The sequence below is a fragment of the Tetrapisispora phaffii genome, chromosome 2, assembly GCF_000236905.1.
Source record: "Tetrapisispora phaffii CBS 4417 chromosome 2, complete genome".
Taxonomy (NCBI): domain Eukaryota; kingdom Fungi; phylum Ascomycota; class Saccharomycetes; order Saccharomycetales; family Saccharomycetaceae; genus Tetrapisispora; species Tetrapisispora phaffii.
In genome coordinates, this window is record NC_016521.1 from 433,392 (window position 1) to 452,276 (window position 18,885).

The 18,885-nt window shown below is 31.4% G+C and overlaps 7 protein-coding genes and 1 non-coding gene across 8 annotated transcripts; 5 read left to right on the forward strand and 3 right to left on the reverse strand.

The window, feature by feature from the left end:
* The first annotated feature begins 995 nt into the window (after positions 1 to 995).
* Positions 996 to 1,069, forward strand: TPHA0Btrna13V. Its single transcript has one exon. It is a non-coding gene; the product is annotated as a tRNA-Val (tRNA).
* A 420-nt stretch (positions 1,070 to 1,489) lies between these two features.
* On the forward strand, positions 1,490 to 4,045 carry PXA2 (ATP-binding cassette long-chain fatty acid transporter PXA2; the record flags this gene model as incomplete). The annotated part of the gene is made up of 1 exon (XM_003684252.1): positions 1,490 to 4,045. The coding sequence occupies one exon, from the start codon at positions 1,490 to 1,492 to the stop codon at positions 4,043 to 4,045; it is 2,556 nt and encodes an 851-aa protein (XP_003684300.1).
* A 331-nt stretch (positions 4,046 to 4,376) lies between these two features.
* Positions 4,377 to 5,990, forward strand: VPS36 (ESCRT-II subunit protein VPS36; the record flags this gene model as incomplete). The annotated part of the gene is made up of 1 exon (XM_003684253.1): positions 4,377 to 5,990. The coding sequence occupies one exon, from the start codon at positions 4,377 to 4,379 to the stop codon at positions 5,988 to 5,990; it is 1,614 nt and encodes a 537-aa protein (XP_003684301.1).
* Positions 5,991 to 6,076: 86 nt separating this feature from the next.
* TPHA0B01960 (Mo25 family protein) lies at positions 6,077 to 7,171 on the reverse strand (the record flags this gene model as incomplete). Its single annotated transcript, XM_003684254.1, has 1 exon — positions 6,077 to 7,171. One exon carries the CDS (start codon positions 7,169 to 7,171, stop codon positions 6,077 to 6,079), a length of 1,095 nt encoding a protein of 364 aa, XP_003684302.1.
* A 630-nt stretch (positions 7,172 to 7,801) lies between these two features.
* Positions 7,802 to 9,031, reverse strand: CDC73 (Cdc73p; the record flags this gene model as incomplete). The annotated part of the gene is made up of 1 exon (XM_003684255.1): positions 7,802 to 9,031. One exon carries the CDS (start codon positions 9,029 to 9,031, stop codon positions 7,802 to 7,804), a length of 1,230 nt encoding a protein of 409 aa, XP_003684303.1.
* A 459-nt stretch (positions 9,032 to 9,490) lies between these two features.
* Positions 9,491 to 13,843, forward strand: TPHA0B01980 (RNA helicase; the record flags this gene model as incomplete). The annotated part of the gene is made up of 1 exon (XM_003684256.1): positions 9,491 to 13,843. One exon carries the CDS (start codon positions 9,491 to 9,493, stop codon positions 13,841 to 13,843), a length of 4,353 nt encoding a protein of 1,450 aa, XP_003684304.1.
* A 1,029-nt stretch (positions 13,844 to 14,872) lies between these two features.
* PUN1 (Pun1p) lies at positions 14,873 to 15,676 on the forward strand (the record flags this gene model as incomplete). The annotated part of the gene is made up of 1 exon (XM_003684257.1): positions 14,873 to 15,676. One exon carries the CDS (start codon positions 14,873 to 14,875, stop codon positions 15,674 to 15,676), a length of 804 nt encoding a protein of 267 aa, XP_003684305.1.
* A 475-nt stretch (positions 15,677 to 16,151) lies between these two features.
* TPHA0B02000 (uncharacterized protein) lies at positions 16,152 to 18,218 on the reverse strand (the record flags this gene model as incomplete). The annotated part of the gene is made up of 1 exon (XM_003684258.1): positions 16,152 to 18,218. One exon carries the CDS (start codon positions 18,216 to 18,218, stop codon positions 16,152 to 16,154), a length of 2,067 nt encoding a protein of 688 aa, XP_003684306.1.
* Between the last annotated feature and the right edge of the window lie 667 nt (positions 18,219 to 18,885).

An 18,885-nucleotide genomic window follows, 5' to 3' on the forward strand; every position in this document is an offset into this window, starting at 1 on the left:
TAAGCGACATGCCAATTGAAGGGATTAAACGACTAGTAGATTGTCCTAGTCAAACGATAGATAGATTGAATTAACTAAACGGTCGTATATTAATCTTGAACTTCATTTAACTCTACTACTTGCAATTTGTCCTTACAACTGTTGGATCATAGATACCACAACTTCTGTTATAAATCTAAGGTTCCTGACAACTCCAACATGCTCAATAGTTGAATTCATTGCTTTAATATATTAATAGTTGTTAGAATATATACTATATAATCAGATTAATCTCTCTGGTCTCTTGAACCTGGATCACTGAATTGTTAACTATTGATTACCGGCGTTTATATATATGTTGGAAATGAGACTGGTCGTATAAGTGACTATACGATACCAGATATTACCTCTTTAGGAGATTATTGTTGCCAACCTGAAACAATAGTGCCTGCAAGAATGTAATAGCAGAATTCCTAATGCATAAATAGTACTGTAGAACCATCAACCTGCCGTACGTGTTCAACTCGACGACGTCGTCTCGAGTGAACAGAACGGTAGATTGAAATATGATGTATATATAAACTCCGGTAATCAATAGCTAATAATTCATTGATCCAGGTCCAAGAGACAAGAGAGATTAATTTAGATGTAAAGTATATAATCTAACAACATTTTAATATATTAAAGCAATGAACACAACTATTGAGCAATATACATACTATTTCAATCTATCCTTCTGTCCAACGACACGACGTCGTCGAATTGAACATGTATGGCAGGTTGGCTATTTTACAGTACTATTTATTCATTAGAAATTCTGCTATTACATTCTTGCAGGCACTAATGTTTCAGGTTGGCAACAATAATCTCCTAAAGAGGTAATATCTGGTATCGTATAGTCACTTATACGACCAGTCTCATTTCCAACACTAACATGTTTTGAGTTATCTTTCTTGAAGCTACTGAGCAACTTAGATCGTTAGTCATACCTCCTTATAAAAGGTCGCAAATTGTATGGTTTCGTGGTCTAGTCGGTTATGGCATCTGCTTAACACGCAGAACGTCCCCAGTTCGATCCTGGGCGAAATCATAGATTATTTTTTTTTCGGTCCCGTTGAACCATATCCTTCAGTCTTTTCGGAGTTACGCCATTAATCCCATGAATCATGTTGATCATTCATTTATGGACTGTATGTGCTGCGATGTCTTTTTTAGCTATTTAGAATATTGGGGTTTGAAGGTGCTTAAGACGCTTATCTCCTCTCTCCTCGTATTAAAAATGATGTATATGGGCGGTTAAAATACGATTAATAAGAGGAAGTGGGGTTTTCAGAAACTGTATTTAATGGCATGATTTTTAATCGTTTATAACAGAATGTAACTTGCTCCCGAAATATAAGTTTATTACTAGGATGAATTGAAACACAAAGATCAATTTTATTATAATAGTTACTTATACACATCTACATAATAGTAACAATAACTATAAGAAGAAGAATACAAAAAAAGAATGATCAGTTCCAATTTTTTGGATATTTACAAGAGGAATAGAGTCGCTATTCTGAGAGCTTCAACTGTGGTGCTTTTATACTCGACTTTTAAAAATAGTATGGCCAACGACAATTATAAGAGAACAAGAAGTGATAAACGTGAACGGAAGAGACGAAAATCTAATATTGAAGATCAGAATCCTCAAGAAATACAATTAATAGATATCGAAGATGAAGAGAACAATGAGGTGAGAAATAGTACATCAAATGAAGAAAATCAACGTCTGTCTAATAATTTTCTATTTAGGCTGATACTAAAGGATAAGAAATGCCTCCTTTTATTTTTAGTTCAGTCAGTATTACTGGTTTTAAGAACTGTTTTGACTCTGCATGTTGCAACTTTGGATGGTAAATTAGTATCTGCTTTAGTGAAGGCGAGATACCTGGATTTTTTAAAGATATTATTGGGGCAATGGATGACTTTGGGTATTCCAGCAAGTTTTATCAATGCTTCAATTCAATATGTCACTAAATTATGCGCAATAACAATCAATAAACAATTATCTAATCATTTACTGGATAAATATTTAAAAAATTACAAAGTATTCTATTCAGTGGTCACAAACTCGAATGGACCCCCAGAACCATTGAATAATAGTGAAGTGTCTGATAATCACAATGTAGATAACGATAACGATCATAAGGAGGGAGTTAAAAAGGTAAGTCTCAAAACACCTGAAATTCAAGATCATTTGACTCGTGATATCTACCAATTTTCAACTAACTCATCAATGCTTCTAAATCAACTTTTAAAGCCAACTTTAGATTTATTACTTTGTTCATTCAAATTATTAACCGGTAATACTACCATGATGGGTGAGAGCACACTAGTATTGGGGTTAATTGTAAATTTTTCAAATTCATTCTTAAGATTAATACAACCTAATTTTACACAATTAACTATGTTAAGATCGTCATTAGAAAGTTGGTTTAGAACTCTTCACTCGAATATACGCTCCAATAATGAAGAAATCGCTATTTTAAGAGGCCAGGATAAAGAATTAACTAACCTAGATTATTCTTTTTACCAATTGGTTCTATTTTTAAATAGAGAAATTAAAGAAAGAGCTTTATATGATTTTGCAACTACATTTGTAATTAAATATACGTGGGGCGTAGCAGGTTTGATTTTATGCTCAATACCTATATTTTTTGGAGAAAAAGATTCTAAAGGTAAAATGATGAACAGAGATGTTATTGCAGAATTTATAACAAATAGACGTCTACTATTAACAGCATCTGGTTCTGTTGGAAGATTTGTTGAGTTGAAACGTAACGTACAGCAGCTTAGAGGCATTTGGATGAGATTGAATAGTTTCAATAACTCATTGGAATACAACACAGCAATTGACTCTAAAATAGATAATGCACTTGAAGATCAGTTAATTTCATATGACAATAGTAAAATAGAATTCATTAACGTTCCTCTAATCACACCAGCTGGCCAAGTTTTAGTCCCAGAATTAAATTTCAGGTTAGAGCACGGAAACCATTTATTGATTATTGGTCCAAATGGATGTGGTAAATCGTCATTATTCCGTATTTTAGGTGGTTTATGGCCAGTAAGACAAACACTTGTTGAAGGACATGAAACAAAATTAATCATGCCATCTAGAAACTCCGAAAACGAATGCACTGTCTACTATTTACCACAAAGGCCATATATGGGCAATAGATCCACTTTTAGAGAACAGATAATCTATCCAGATTCTATTGAACAATTTGAAAAGAGATTTCAAGGTAATTACATGAAAGGTGATGAGTTTTTAATGGAAATATTAAAGATTTTAGATCTTGATGACTTGATCAGTGAGAATATGTCACTTGTGTTAGCAAAACGATCTAAGATTGACTTTGTTAATGAAACAAACAATACGGTTGAGATTAAAGATAGTTTTGATTTAATAAGAAATTGGTCGGATGAGTTATCAATAGGTATACAACAGCGTTTAGCAATGGCCAGAATGTATTATCATAAACCTAAATTTGCAGTTTTAGATGAATGTACATCTGCAGTATCCCCACTTATGGAGCAGCGCATGTACGAAAATGCTCAAAGGTTTAATATTTCGCTGATCTCTGTCTGTCATAGAACAAGTTTATGGCATTTCCATAACTATTTGTTGAAATTCGATGGACTAGGTGGATATAAATTTGGAGAATTCAACCCAGTTGAGAGACTATCGAATGAAGAGAAACTCACTGAATTAAATGTAATTTTAAACCAACAGACTCCAATATGGGAAAAAAGATTACAAGAACTAACAGAAGCTAGAAAATCTAACATTATCAGGAAATCACAAACTGACTTAAAGGCAATGGAAGATTTACAAAAAGATTTCAATTATAGACCAAGAAGTCCTGTCAAACTCCTGATGATGAATGAAAAGGCCAGAAACTCTTCTACATCATTGCCTTCTAGTGGTCGTACAGCATTAAAAAATAATATATCGAGTAAAAAGAATTCAAAATTGAGGAAAGAATCTTTAAAATCAACAGAAAAGCAGAAAAAGTAAGAAGAAAAGTAATAATATCTATAAACATATACGTACATAACATAATCTTAATAATAAAAATAAAAATTAATGCAATTTGTCATGACAATGATTTAAGGTTCTTTGAATCAAAGTCATTATTTTTTAATCACCATCCTTCCTTCTCGAGTTTCATTAAAATCGTATGAGGAGAAGCAGCGCGATCGTCATTTTGAAAGCTTTAAAATGCAATATATGAACTTACATAAAACTATTCCTTTGGTATATTAATGACATATCATTTATATTGTTTGGAGTCTTCAATTGCTTGATATGTTGAATAATAAATCAATTAATTAATTATAGAAAACTGATGGAATGTTGGCATTATGTGGAAGTAACAAAATCTGGTCAACCGATTTTAAGAGAAAATGAAAAGGATATTTTAATTGAAGATAAAATTGGGTTATATCATGGTAAAAATAGAATCAAAAATCGTCAATCTGGTAGATTATTTTTGACTACCCAAAGACTTATATATGTAGATGACGTGAATCCTGTTAAATACTCAGTTTGTTTAGAGTTAGATGATATAGATCATCTGGAATATTCATCAAGGTTTTTGAAACGATCTGCAAAAGTAATTTTGTTTTTACTTGATATGGGCAATTTAAAAAGTGGTGGCCAGTCAACGAGCAAAGCGGAAGGACCAATTAATGAAGTTTCCACTTGGGTTTGCCCTATATGTATGTTCACCAATGAAACAGAAGGGGTATTAACAGAAAATACTTTCCCATCGCCAATATGTGAAAATTGTGGGGTTCCTTTAGTTTATGAGATGACAATGAACACAATTAATATAATTGATAATAAACTGGGTAATTCTGATTCTAACTTAGAAGGCTCGGGAGAGAAGAATCTCAATGCATGTCCTGCTTGTACTTTCATTAACCATGCATTGATAAAGAACTGTGAAATTTGTGGTGCAAGGTTACCGAATGCTAAAATAAGGAGTCACAATGTCAATCATGAAGATTCTAGAGTTTTAATCGAATTAGATTGTAAACTTCTCAGAGACAAAAGTAACAAAAATTCAAATCTAGAGGCAGATTTTGTACAATTTAGTTTTAGGAAGGGAGATGGCTTGTTATTTTCTCAAGCATTGGAAAAATCACTAGAAGACATCAAGAATCTAAGACAAAAAAATTCATTTAATGAGGGTATTGTGTCGATCAATGGTATTTCTATTGGAATTAAGGAAACCGTTGAATTACCTTACCTCGAAAAGAGATTAAATAAATTTGGTATCACGAGTTTAGAAAATAGCAGAGAGACTCAATTAGCTAATAACGATATTCTTTTGAGTAATGCATTAACAGATTTAAATCAATTAATGTCACTTGCTAATGATATTGAAAAAGTATTTAAAACTCATATGAAAAATGAAACCGACAACTTACAAAACAAACCTTCATTTCTTATTGACAGGGAAAAGTTTTATAATAAATCCATGTTCTTGAATGAAATTGCTCGTGAAATTTTTCAATTCGTGATTACAGAATTCAAATCTGAAAAGAACGATGATATAATAATGGTGACCTTAGTTGATCTTTATGCTTTATATAACAAGACAATGAGAATCGGTATGGGATATATATCTCCAAGCGAAATGAGGGAAGCATGTGGAAGATTTGAAGTATTAGGGTTAACTTCTTTAAAATTGAAAAAGCTTAATGGCCGTGTTTTGTGTCTTTCTTCTGAAAACTCATTTGATTACATCAATAATCAAATCATTAAATTACTGGAAGATGAGCCTGGTTGTGATATTTTACAAATTACTCAAACCATGAACAAGCATTCAACAGGTACTTCTTGGACAATAGGTATCATAACCGAGGTGTTAGAAAATTGCATAAATAAAGGTGAAATTGTCATTGATGAACAATTAAGTGGATTGACGTACTACAAAAATGATATTTGGATATGAATCTTCTAAATGATAGTACGTAACTAAACTCATACTATAAATTATTACTATTTTATTTTAATATAATTCAAAAATACATATATTAATTAAAATGAATTGATTTCCTGCATTATATAATCAATCTCATCGCTAAATGTAGAATCTTTATTTTCCATTCCAATTTTAGGCAAATGAGCTAATAATTTTTCCCTATTATTTGCCAAAATTTGTAATATGGTTAACGGTTTCTCTGGATTAGCTACTATGATTTTAAAAATATTAAAGGCTTCAAATTGTAGGCTTTTTGATTTATTCCCCAAAAGAGTCATTATTAGTCTAAGGTTTTCTGGATTGTTTATATATACCATCATCAACTTATTGTTAGCTCTTAATATCAGTAAAGAACCTAGTAATTTAGTAATTTGCCTTTTACATACGTAACTGCCATTGACTAATAAATTATTAACATTTCTGATAAAACGTGTAGCGTTATTGTTTACACCAGTCAATTCATGGCAGGTCGAAGTTTTATTACCTTTAAGGAAAAACTCAGATACAACTTCAGAATGTATACTAAAAACTGTGGTAATAATGTGTAATGCCTCTGTACTTATTTCAAAATCAGGAAGGTTACAATATTCAAAAATTCTCCAAATGAATTCATCATTTAATAGCAGTTCGCACATTCTTTCATATTTACTTGATTCAATAATCATATTAGTAAGAGTTAAAAAAATATCTCTTGATGAATTTCCAACAATTACCAGCTCTGTACTTCTTAGCATTGTCGAAATCATTACTGGATTTATAAAAAAATGTTGAGTTTGACTGCTATTTGTCTCGTTAAAATATCTCAATGACAAGGAATATAAAAATATTATATCTTTTCTTGTTTCGAATTCTAAGTCTGGTAAATGTCTTATTAATTTTAAGAATAAATCACAATTTATAATCTCATTATAAAATTTTGTTTCTATTTCATCAGAAATTTTAGGCTCAACTTCATGCAACATTATTGATTTCATTATTATTAAGTATTTTTTAATCTCTTGGTTAACAAATTTCTTTGTCTCTATTGAATCAGAAACTAAAAGATTATGTAACTGTTCTGTAATATATTTGGCATATTCAGTTGGCTCTTTAGGATGTTTTTTCCACCAAAAGGTCATATCAAACTCTTGGTTACGGTATCTCTTAAACATCTCTCAACGTTGACCAGATATTTTTGATACTTTAAGATTATCACTTTACCATAAATTTATATACCACAATTATAAGAGACTTAATTATACGTATATAGTTATGAAGTTATTCTGCGATTGAATATTATGTAACTTCTTAGATTTGATTTTGAGTTTCACTTATTTTGTGACACCGACTTAAGTTCACCGATTATGATGATAGACAGTATCTCGGCATCATAAAATTTGATTATAGTGAAAAAAAGCTTGACATGTTGAATACAACTAAAGTCATATCTTATTAGCATTTTGCATATAAAAATATCAAATACTTGAATTATATAAGAAATGTAGTATAATACTTAACAATGTTTGTAGTTAGGAAAAAAAATTTTCTGACCTCACTACAACATAAATTTAAATGCAAACTTACACGAAAAAAGATATTATTCTTATAATACAAAATGATATATGCATTTTAAATATTTACCCATTCATTAAGTCATCTGTAAAAAACTTGTATGCATTAGTTAATCATTGATTATACCAATAGGGCTTATATCAAATATTATTTGTACAATTGCTTATTAACTAAGTAACTGTCAGAAACAGGAATAACTTAACATATTTGGTATTTGCAACATGTCCTACTTAACGGTAACCTCTCGCTAGTAATTCCTTCTCTAAATTGTACCAGAAGAAACGCACAACTTCAACATCCTTAAATCTTTTATTTCTATCTATTTCAACTTTTTGTACATTCCACTTTTGAACATTAGGAGGAACCGTATCACCAGTGAAGTGGAAATAGTAACCTTTAGTGTGTTGGAATAAATCTTGAGGTTTGCTCCATTGATAATTGTTAAATTGCCATTCATGGCCAGTAGTAAATACTGCCACAACTCTTTCCCAGTACTCTGGTTTCGTAAACATTCTTGTGTTGTTTACAATTAAAAATCTTATTGGTCTACTTAATCCATCTAGTTTCTTTTCGACTGTCACTAGGTCCTGTTGTAAATTTACAGAAAGATCTCTTGGACTAACATATTTAGAATCTTCTAAAAATTGTTTAATATTTGTCAATGTAAAAATGGAAGAAGTTGCTGAAGGAATTAAAATAATTGGATCCTTTTGTAGAACAACTTTTTTCTCACGATTTTTAGATATGCCAGTAGATGAAGACTTTCCTTTACTGGAGCGGAGTGATGATTTTATGGACTGGACAATTTTTAATTCTGCATCTTTAATTAAATAACCAAAATCAATAGGCTTAGAACCACGAAGTTCAGTATTATGATTTAGTAATTCTCTTGTATTTTCTAATGTTTTAGCCAAAACGGCATCAGATGATTTCAGTAATTCGATATTATTAGTAACATTTAAAGTTTCAGCATTAACTGAGCCTTTGGATGGTATTATGTTATTGGATGTAACTGAGGTTGAGCTGTAAGTTTCAGATTGTAAATTTTCATTTTCTGTTTGACTTTTGGAAGTATTATTTGTATTATCATCTTGAGTAGCTTCTGTAGAACCTGTGTTCACATAAGATGATTTTTCTAACTGCCCTGATAACCAATTAATTAAATCAGTTCTATGCAAGAACGAAACATTAGTTAATTGTTTAGCTTGACAATCAGATAGATATTCAGCAGCGGTAGAATCTTTATTTAACCAACAATGCACAATTAATCTCAATGGAAGAATATTTCCATCCACTGAAAACTCTGTCAAAGTATCTAGTTTAAAAGCTTTATTTTCGTTATCATCAAATTTGATTATGTCAGCTATAGCAATATCATTTGTTTCATTGTTGTCTTTATCAAATAATTTGAAAGTTTTCTGATTTATAAAAAGGTCCCTAATCTGGTTTAAAATTGACATTAGTCTGTAAACTTTTTTTGACTTTCCTTATAGTTAAAGTAAAACTCTATTTGCCTACAGTAATGGGATGCGTAAAATATTAACTTATTATGTTGTTAGGATAGTAACTCAATTTATATTGAAGTTTTTAAGTTCTGAGTTTTATAATAAATGAAAACTGTTTATATTTTCCAATTTATTACTTTTCCAAATTTTTAAAATTTCTGAAATTTTATGATTCGGGTAACGGTAAGTATCGATATTTCATAAATCAAAATCTTCAAATCTCATCGATTAAACACTATTATTTGTACTTATAATAATATATTTATATAAACAGTTAGGTGACATTCTTTATTCAATGGTTAGTTAGGAGTAATTTATTTACCAGTAACAACAATCAGATACTTCTTATTTAAAAACATCAAGCTAATTGAAGAGATATAAGACTTTTTTTAGTAAAACCATAAGAAAATTAATATGGCTAAGAAAGGTAAAAGCAGCTCAAAGGTCTCTACGCCAGTTATAGAGAAAGTTGATACTAAAAAGTCAGGTAAAAAGGGTAAGAAGGGAAAGAGTGAGGAACCAGCTGAATATATAGACCCTAAAGAGGCTAACAGAGCAAAACAGCAACAAAATAGAGCTAAAGTTACCTCTACAGCTAGTTGGACTGGTAAATTACCACATACAATTTTACATGAAAATTGTCAAAAAAGAAAATGGAATAAGGTCGAATATGATATGAAGAGAATTGGAGACAAAGGTTTAGTTGCAACTGCAGTGATCTCGTATACAGATCCAAAAACAAAAGAAGTTATCACAATTAAAATGCATGATCCAACTTACGACAAAACAACAGGAAAAGGTCTGTCTTTACCTCAAGAGACACCAATGGAGGCTCGACATATTGCAGCCACTATTGCTCTATATCGTATTGCATATAACACTAATATGCAAATGATGTTACCTCCTAATCACAAAAATCTTTGGTATGATCTAAGCGACTATAGAAAAGACCTATTAGAGAGTAACCCAAAAAAGGCAGCTACCTTATTTGATGTGGATCCATTTAAATCAACTTTGGAAGAAAGAAAGAAAAAAGAACAACAAGAGAAGGAAAGGGATGCTAGATTTCAACAATCTCAAAAGGAAAATAAACGAACGATTGTAATATCAATTAATTCATCATCTGAAGATAGAGAAAAAAATAATAACAAATCCAGTTCCAAGAGTAAAAATTTCAAAAGTTTGAATCAGGATAAAATTAATTCGATAAAAAATAGCAATCTTGTATCGTTTCCAAGAAAAGTTTGGGATAACGCCACATTTATTGATTTAAGCGAGACTACGAGACAACTGATAGAGGTATCATTAAAACACTATATTAATTGGAATTACCAACTATATAATGATAAGTATAGTACTCCTCAATCAAAGGAAGCTCGTAAGGCTTTAGAAAATAAATTGCTTTCATTAAATTTTAGAAAACCACATGTAACAGAAGCGATGCAATACCAAGATCCATTATCTTTTTTGTTATTTAATTTGCCAGAGGATGACCTACCACCATTTTTTCATAAGCGTAAAGAAGATTCAGATAATGTTATTGAGATTGCAAAGCTACCATTGGCGACTAGAAACATAATCGATAGATTAGGAGAGAGCGGCTTATCCAAGGACGTCATATTACTTTGCTTGGAACAATGCAATTTTAATGAAGCAGAAGCTGCAGGAATGCTTACATTAAATAGTTTACCTTCATTAAAAATTGATAAATCTCAATACGTGAGTGAAGAAGGCTCTCGGAATATGTGGGATGAAGAATTAGAAAGTTTGAAAAGTATTTACGGTGACTCGATAGAAATAAATAATAAGGAAGATAGTCTTACAATGGTTTTACTTGAGAAATTCCATTTAAAGGTAAAGTTTTATAAAACTAAATATTATCCTTCAACTTTACCGGGAATAATAGTTTCAACACTTGAAAAATCAGTTACTTTACCAAACTACATAAAACAACAAATTATATTAAAACTTTTGCATTACATTCAAACTATGGAATTACTTAATGACATGATGTTGTATAACATCTATGAATGGTTAGTTGATAATGTTCCAAAAATTATTGAAAACCCTGGCTCGTTATTATCGGATGGTGATCTTGAAAAGTCATTATTAAACAATAGTAAGGAAATTAAAAGTTCAACTTCGAATAAAATAAAGAAGAAGAATCGTTCCCAACAAAATTTATTGACAGATAGTGATATTGCAAATTTAAAACTTGAATATCAGTTAAGAATGAAATCTACAGATTATCAGTTAATGAAAAACAATAGAATGAATCTTCCAGCCTGGAAAGAGCAACAAGTAATCACTGATTTATGTTTTCAAAATGATGTTATATTGATTACAGGTGAAACTGGTTCAGGTAAATCTACACAAGTCGTTCAATTCATTTTAGATCATTTAGTTCAAAAAGGGAGATTTCAAACAAAAATTATATGCACTCAGCCTAGAAGAATTTCTGCAATCGGTTTAGCAGAACGTGTATCAGAAGAAAGATGTACCTCCTGTGGTGATGAAGTTGGGTATGTTATTAGAGGTATTAATAAAACCAATGACAAAACTCGTATAAAATTTATGACAACCGGTGTTTTGGTTAGAATTTTACAAACAGATATCAACTACTTAAGAGACTCCATTATTGTCATTGATGAAGTACATGAAAGGTCAATCGATACAGATTTGGTGGTGATTCTTTTGAAGAATTTGTTGGAAAAGGTTAAAGGATTAAAGATTATTCTAATGAGTGCAACTGTTAATGTTGATGTATTCAAAACGTACTTTAAAAACTTAGGTCAATGCCATATTGAAGGTCGTACATATCCTATAAAGGATTACTTTTTAGAAGATATTTTAACATCAACGAATTTTACAATTGAAAAAGCTAAAGGGAAATATGAATATGATGATGATGTTAATGAGGCACCTCAGAATATAGCACCATCAGCCGAATCAAACTTTTTTAAAAGCGGAAATATTAATTATGATTTAATTTCAGAACTTATAGTGTACATTGATCAACAGCTAAAAAAGGAACAAAACGATGGTTCCGTTATTGTTTTCTTGCCTGGTGTTGCAGAAATTAATAAATGTTGTAGAATGTTAGAGAGCAATAACAAATCCAATGAATTTGTTGTTTTACCGTTACATTCTGCATTGACTCCAGAAGAGCAAAAACGAGTTTTCAAGAAATTCGGGTCGAAGAGAAAAATCGTTGTATCAACTAATATAGCTGAAACTTCTATTACGATCGACGATTGTGTTGCCACCGTTGATTCTGGACGTGCTAAGACGATGTTATACAACTCTAGGGACAATACCACTAGATTAGTAGAAGCATTTATTTCAAAAGCAGAAGCTAAACAGCGTAGGGGTCGTGCTGGTAGAGTGCGTGAAGGTTTATCATTCAGGCTATATTCAAAGAGGTTGTATGAAGAAGACATGGTTGAGATGCCAACTCCGGAGATTAGAAGAACCTCTCTTGAATCGTTATACTTATCAGTGAAGTCAATGGGTGTTAAAGACGTTAAGATGTTTTTATCTGGTGGTTTGGATCCTCCACCAACTGCCTCCTTGAAAAAAGCCGAAGATATGTTAACTACTGTAGGTTTATTAAAAAACGAAGATAATTCATTGACCCAACTTGGTCAATTTATCAGTTTGATGCCAGTTATGGATAGTAAACACGGTAAATTATTAATATACAGTATTATCTTTGGTTGTGCAGATTTAGGTGTATTAATTGTATCTACTTTAAGTGGGAACTCACTTCCATTCTTAGCTGGTGTCGAAAACAGAGATAAAGTTAGAGCTATTTTGTCTAAGAATGAATCTCTTGGTGATGTATTAAGTACGGTTCTACTATTGAAGAAATACATTTCGTTAAATGATAGTACATCTAAAAGAAATTTTATGAAGGAGAATTTCTTATCCTTTAATAAAGTTTCTGATATTATGTCATCGAGAACTCAATTCTACTCAATCCTAAAGGATGTAGGGTTCTTGCCTATGAACTACCGTCCGGGGTCTTCTGATGAGTTGAATGTAAATGAAAACAATTTACCATTGATTAAATCCATATTAGCTGGTGCATTTTATCCGAACATAACGCGTGTAGAGTTACCAGATGCTAAATTTGCAAGTACTAGTGTTGGTGCCATTGAAAAAAATGCCGATGCAAAACTAATTAAATACTGGATTAGAAATGAAAATTATATACAGAAATTGAACGAAGTTAGAGAAAAATTAAAGAGCAACCCAGATTTCCATATAGAAAGAGATCAATTACCTCTCCCAGCGACTAAATCCTTCATTCATCCTTCTTCTGTATTATTCTCCACGAAATCTTTGAATGAAGAGGAGATGGAATCTCTTTCTCTAGATTATGCGCCAGTATTGAAAAACAAAAATACTGAAATAACTAAATATCCATTCCTTGTATTTACAGGTTCATTTGTAACGTCCAAGTTGTTTTTGAAAGATATAACACCTACTTCCACACTGGCAGTATTACTATTTGGTGGACCAATCAATTACGAAACCAATGGTGCCACTCATTCGCAAGGCATTGTTGTCGATGACTGGCTGCCTATTAGGACATGGTGTAAAAACGGTGTGTTGATGAAGGAATTAAGAAACTTACTTGATACTGCCATCAAAGAAAAATTAATCAATCCCCAATACACTAGTGGGCAAACGGAAACCTCGTCATCAGCTGATGTAATTCTTAAGACAGTTCAAAAGATAATAACAATAGAACAAAGTAAATAGTAATATTAACATTAATAGTACAGATGACACAAATATTTAGTGACACGTTCTTTCTCTCTATGGAGCCGTGATTTTCGATGCACTCACTATTGTAACTTTTTCAATAAAAGTCTTTCTCACTTTCTACGAAGGAACTTTCACAGCAGACATACGCACGTACAAATCATATCGTTGTCCTAACTTTCAGTCTATACCGAACAGAACTTCGAACCAAGAATGAAGAAACTGTGTCGATATGTATTACACAACGTTGGTTGCATAGAAAACCCCCAAAATAATACTTGTTGAGCCCCCCTCCCTGTTACCATTTCGAAAAAAAAACTCTATCTACTACCCAAGTTTCTGTTAAATGTTGGTGCTCCTTTAGACGTTTTCTCTTGTTTAACAAAACCCAACGAAGAAAGAAGAAGAAAAGAAAGAATACAATTATTGGGTTTCTCTCTACCGAGTATCCAGTGCCAAAAATTAAAAGAGATATGCTACGAAACTTTGTATTAACTACTCGAGATGCTCGAGATGCCCGAGATGTCCGAGAGGAACACTTGTCACATTGAAATTAATAGCACTTACGAATGCAGTTCCCACTCTATAGATAGGTCTATATCGACAAACATATATACTGACAGCACATACACTTCCCATGCTACATTCACACGCGTACGTACAAAAGTCAGTATCCTTCAATAGGGTGGTATGTTTCTGTTTTGATAAAACAGAGCTCTGCTAATTATATTTTTATTTACATATTATTTTTTCAAAATAGTCATTTTAAGAATTTTTCAATTAAAAGTATAATTGTATTTCTGCTTTGCCGATTTCTGAGGAAAAAATTACTCAGATTTTAAAACTCATCACTTAATTCTAGTGATCCTTAACAATATATACATATATATATATATATATATATATGTAGTTATTGACATTCGCACATTGTATTTATTTATCTGAAGGCATCTCTTAAACCTTTTTCTATATATGTTTGACGGTTAAGTTGAATAACCAAAATAACACAACTATATTTACTTCGAGATGGCTAATGGGGCTAAACTTTTTTTAGCCGGTATAATTACTTTTGTATCCTTTATTATTGCAATTGTTTCCTTTGCAGGTTCAACATCAAATTATAAACCTATTAATGAAATTTATGTTGCACATTTAAATTTAAAAAATATTAAAAATGATGCAGTTTTCACAAATTTAACACAAGCGTTAGATTCTAATTCATTACCAAATTACATTAATATAGGGTTGTGGTCATATTGTATATCGGGTACAAACTCAGATAAAATTGAAAAATGTACATCACCAAAAGGTATTCAAGAATTTGATTTGAAAACTTTATTATATGATAACGTGGCTAATAACGAATCAGAAGATTTATTGGATTCAATCGATGATATTCTACTGCCTGACTCCATTGCAAATAAAAAAGGTTATTATAATGGTTTAAGTAGGTGTATGTGGATCACACTCATTATAGGTATTATTGTTCTATTTTTAGATTTAATATTTATCATATTACGAATGTTGTTTGCTCTTAGGGCATTAAAGATAATAGGTTTGTTTTTAGCTTGTGTGGCATTCGCTTCATTGATAATTAGTGGTTCAACAAGTGTGGCGACTTATGTTTATATTAAAGTGCATCTGAACAAAAATTATGATGAGTACGGTATTAAATTAGATTTAGGTAGAAACTTTTTCTGTATTTTATGGGGTTCGATTCTAGGTTCTTTACTGAATTTATTATTATGGGTCTCGGTAAGGGACGATGTTCGTAGAACTTACGTTACACAAGCAGGTCCATCTCAATCAGGTAAGCGTATTATCTTATAATCATGTAATATATATATATGTTCATCAATATAACTAATTATGAAATATCAATGATTCTTCAATAAAATTTATTAGATATTAAATTCATGTACAGGGAAATATATAAATGTTTGTTTTTGGTCTCGGTGGAACATTGCTAGTAAATATATTCTTGAAATATGATAAAATAATTGAATATATATATATATATATAATAAGATAAAAACGTAATGATGGAATTAATGGTATAATTTAAATTTTGTTTTTAAATGCTAAACAGAATACAGAAAAATACTATATAATATTTTATTAAAAATTAAGATGCAAATTGTGTCATGGCTTGTAAACCATAAAATTGGTAATAATAACGGGATTTGATAAAGAAACGAATTAAAACGGGATGTAGTTTCTTATTTACCGTTTAACTTTTTAGGATTAAATTCAGGAAGTAAATGAATAAAAAAAATGTCAATGTGTAAAACTTTTTTATTTACAATCAAACGTGAGGAACACTTTCAGTAGAATCGCTGTCCTCGCCATTACTGTTAGATAACTCTTTAACATTAACTTCAGCGTTTTCTTTGTCATCGTTAGATTCTTCATCAACTCTAGCTTTGTTTCTGTAAGTGTGAATGTAACCAGTAGAGTATAGACCATCGAAGAAGTAGATAAAAACAGTTAAGAAAGTCAAAGAGAAGGAGGTCCATACTAAACCATAGTATGCAGGACCGTTGGTAATAATAACACCAAAGTTATCTTCCTTAGTACCGGACTTGACGATACCGACAATGGCGGCAGTAATGGCAGCAGCTAAACCGGTGAAAACACAAATAAAGGTAATGAAGGCAACGATAGAGAACCAACACTTAACACTTGAGACTGGCTTTCTAATTAATAACACAGCAATAGTAATACCACATAAACATGAAATGAAAGAAAGAATAGACATGGCTAAAACAGCTTTCATAGCTGGAACATATTCGTGTTCCTTTTCTAATAGTTTACCTTGTAAGTATAAGTCGTCAGCACCAATTGATAAACCATCTAAATATGGTTGAAGTTTAGATTCATCTAGGGCGTCGTAAATAATAGTTCTGAAGTCTAGACCTTGAACTGGGTGGTGTCTGGTACAAGAAACGATTTCACCATCTGACATTTGGTGACAAATAGACATTAGAGCTAATCTGTAGTCAGTTGGAACTTCTAAGTAAGCTAATAAGGATGGAACCATGGCTTCCAATTGTGCTTCAGTAACTGGGGCCAATGTTGTGACACTTTCTAAGATTTCAACAATTGGAGTGAAAAGGGAGGCATTTGGACCAGCCCATTCAATAATAGCAATCAAATTGGAAATAGTATTTAATGGAGCAGTAGAGACACCGAGTAAAGTGAATAGATATGGAATGTAGGTTGTCAATGGAGATGAAACGGTTAGCAATGAAGACAATGAAGAAACAATTTCTAAAGTTTCAGTAGCATTAGTAGAAGAACTGAAAATGTTGTATAGACCGGTTAATTCAGCAGTTGTAGTTGCGGTATCAGTATTAGCAGCTAATTCGGTGACAGTTGAAAGAACTTCAGTATCGTTATTACCATATTCAACCAATTTAGTTAAAGCGGTTAAAGACGAGGCAGCCCAGTCAGATGAAGTAATATTTTGACTGAATAAAGAATATAAAGTATCAATGGCAGATAATGGATCAGATGATGTTGTAATGATATCAGTAATAGATTCGAAGGAAGATTCCAAAGAAGATGGGACCAAGCCAGCTAAAGCAGTCAGAGTAGTGTTTAAAGCACTGACATCAGTGATGTTACCTAGGGTGCTGAATAGTGTTGAAACTAAAGCAGTTGGTAAAGTAGCGTTTGCAACAACAGCTAGGTGGTCTAAAGTAGAAGCAACATCACTAGAGTTGCTGATCAAAGTTAATAAGGGAGCGATTGAGACTTTTTGTATTAAAGTCAAGTTATTTAACGTCATTACAGCAGCGGTAGAGCCAGTGACATTTGAAGAATCAGCTAATAAACTTAAAAGTAATGCTTGATCTTTGGCATTAGTGGTTGAGTTCGTTGAGGTAACAGCATTGATCAATTCTTCTAAGCCCAGAATAGTTTGAGTAGCGTTACTAGTTAGATTGAATAAAGTTTCAATTGGAGTAACTGCAGTACCAACTAAGGCGGAAGTAGTGTTGGATAAAGCCAATGGAGATAATACATTCAAAGAATTGATAGTAGCAGTAGCATTGTTAGTATCAGCTAAGATGTTCAATAATGGAGAGAAAACAGTAGTGTTGGTTAAACTGTCAAAGACCCCAAAGACACTTTCGACAGTAGCATTTTCAGCTGTTAAAGCGGTACCAATGAAGGATAATAGAGGAGATAATTGAGGTAAAACCTTAGTGACATTTAGTTTCTTAATATCAGCATTGAAAATGTAAACATTATTAATTGGGGAATAATTCGATGAACAACCGGCAATTGAAATAATCATCATAATGAAAGTTGTAAACAAAAATAAAATGGCAATTGCTAACCAAGTACGTTTACCGAAATTCATTCTCATTGTTTTATTATTATTGTTGTTGTTGTATTGTTTTTATTATTGTCAATGAAGGTATTTATTATGGCAGGAAGAATCTTATTAATGTGTTTGTTTTTAATAATTAAAAGAAAACTATTGTATGCTTTTTATTATAGTAATGCAATACTATATTTATAGATAATCAATATTTTCTGTATTTATACGTTCTCTTTTGTATTGACCAATATTACAATAACAAAATTAAACGAGAATTAAATGTACTTTCAATAGCACGATAGAAAAGCAAATTGATATATCAAAATAATCCATTAGTTTATATATTAATGAAATCTAAAAAATTATCACCTGAAGATCTCTCAAGAGAATCCTATTATAAGAGAGTGTCATTTAGTAGATGTCGAGATCACTCTTTTGACAATTGATGGAACAATATCGATAGCGATGAGCTGAATGAACAAAGTAACTAATATACATCACATAGTGTCGCATTAAAAAAATATTCATATCTATGAAGTTTTAAATCACAACAAATAGAGATTACGGGTAAAAATGAGTAGAAGAACCTTTATTCTTCTCGTATGAAAGAAAAATAAAAAACATTCTCCAAACAAAAAAAAAAAATAATGTATGTAATATGTGAGAATGCTAAAATCACAAACGAATAAAAGCACAAAACCAAAAACAGCTA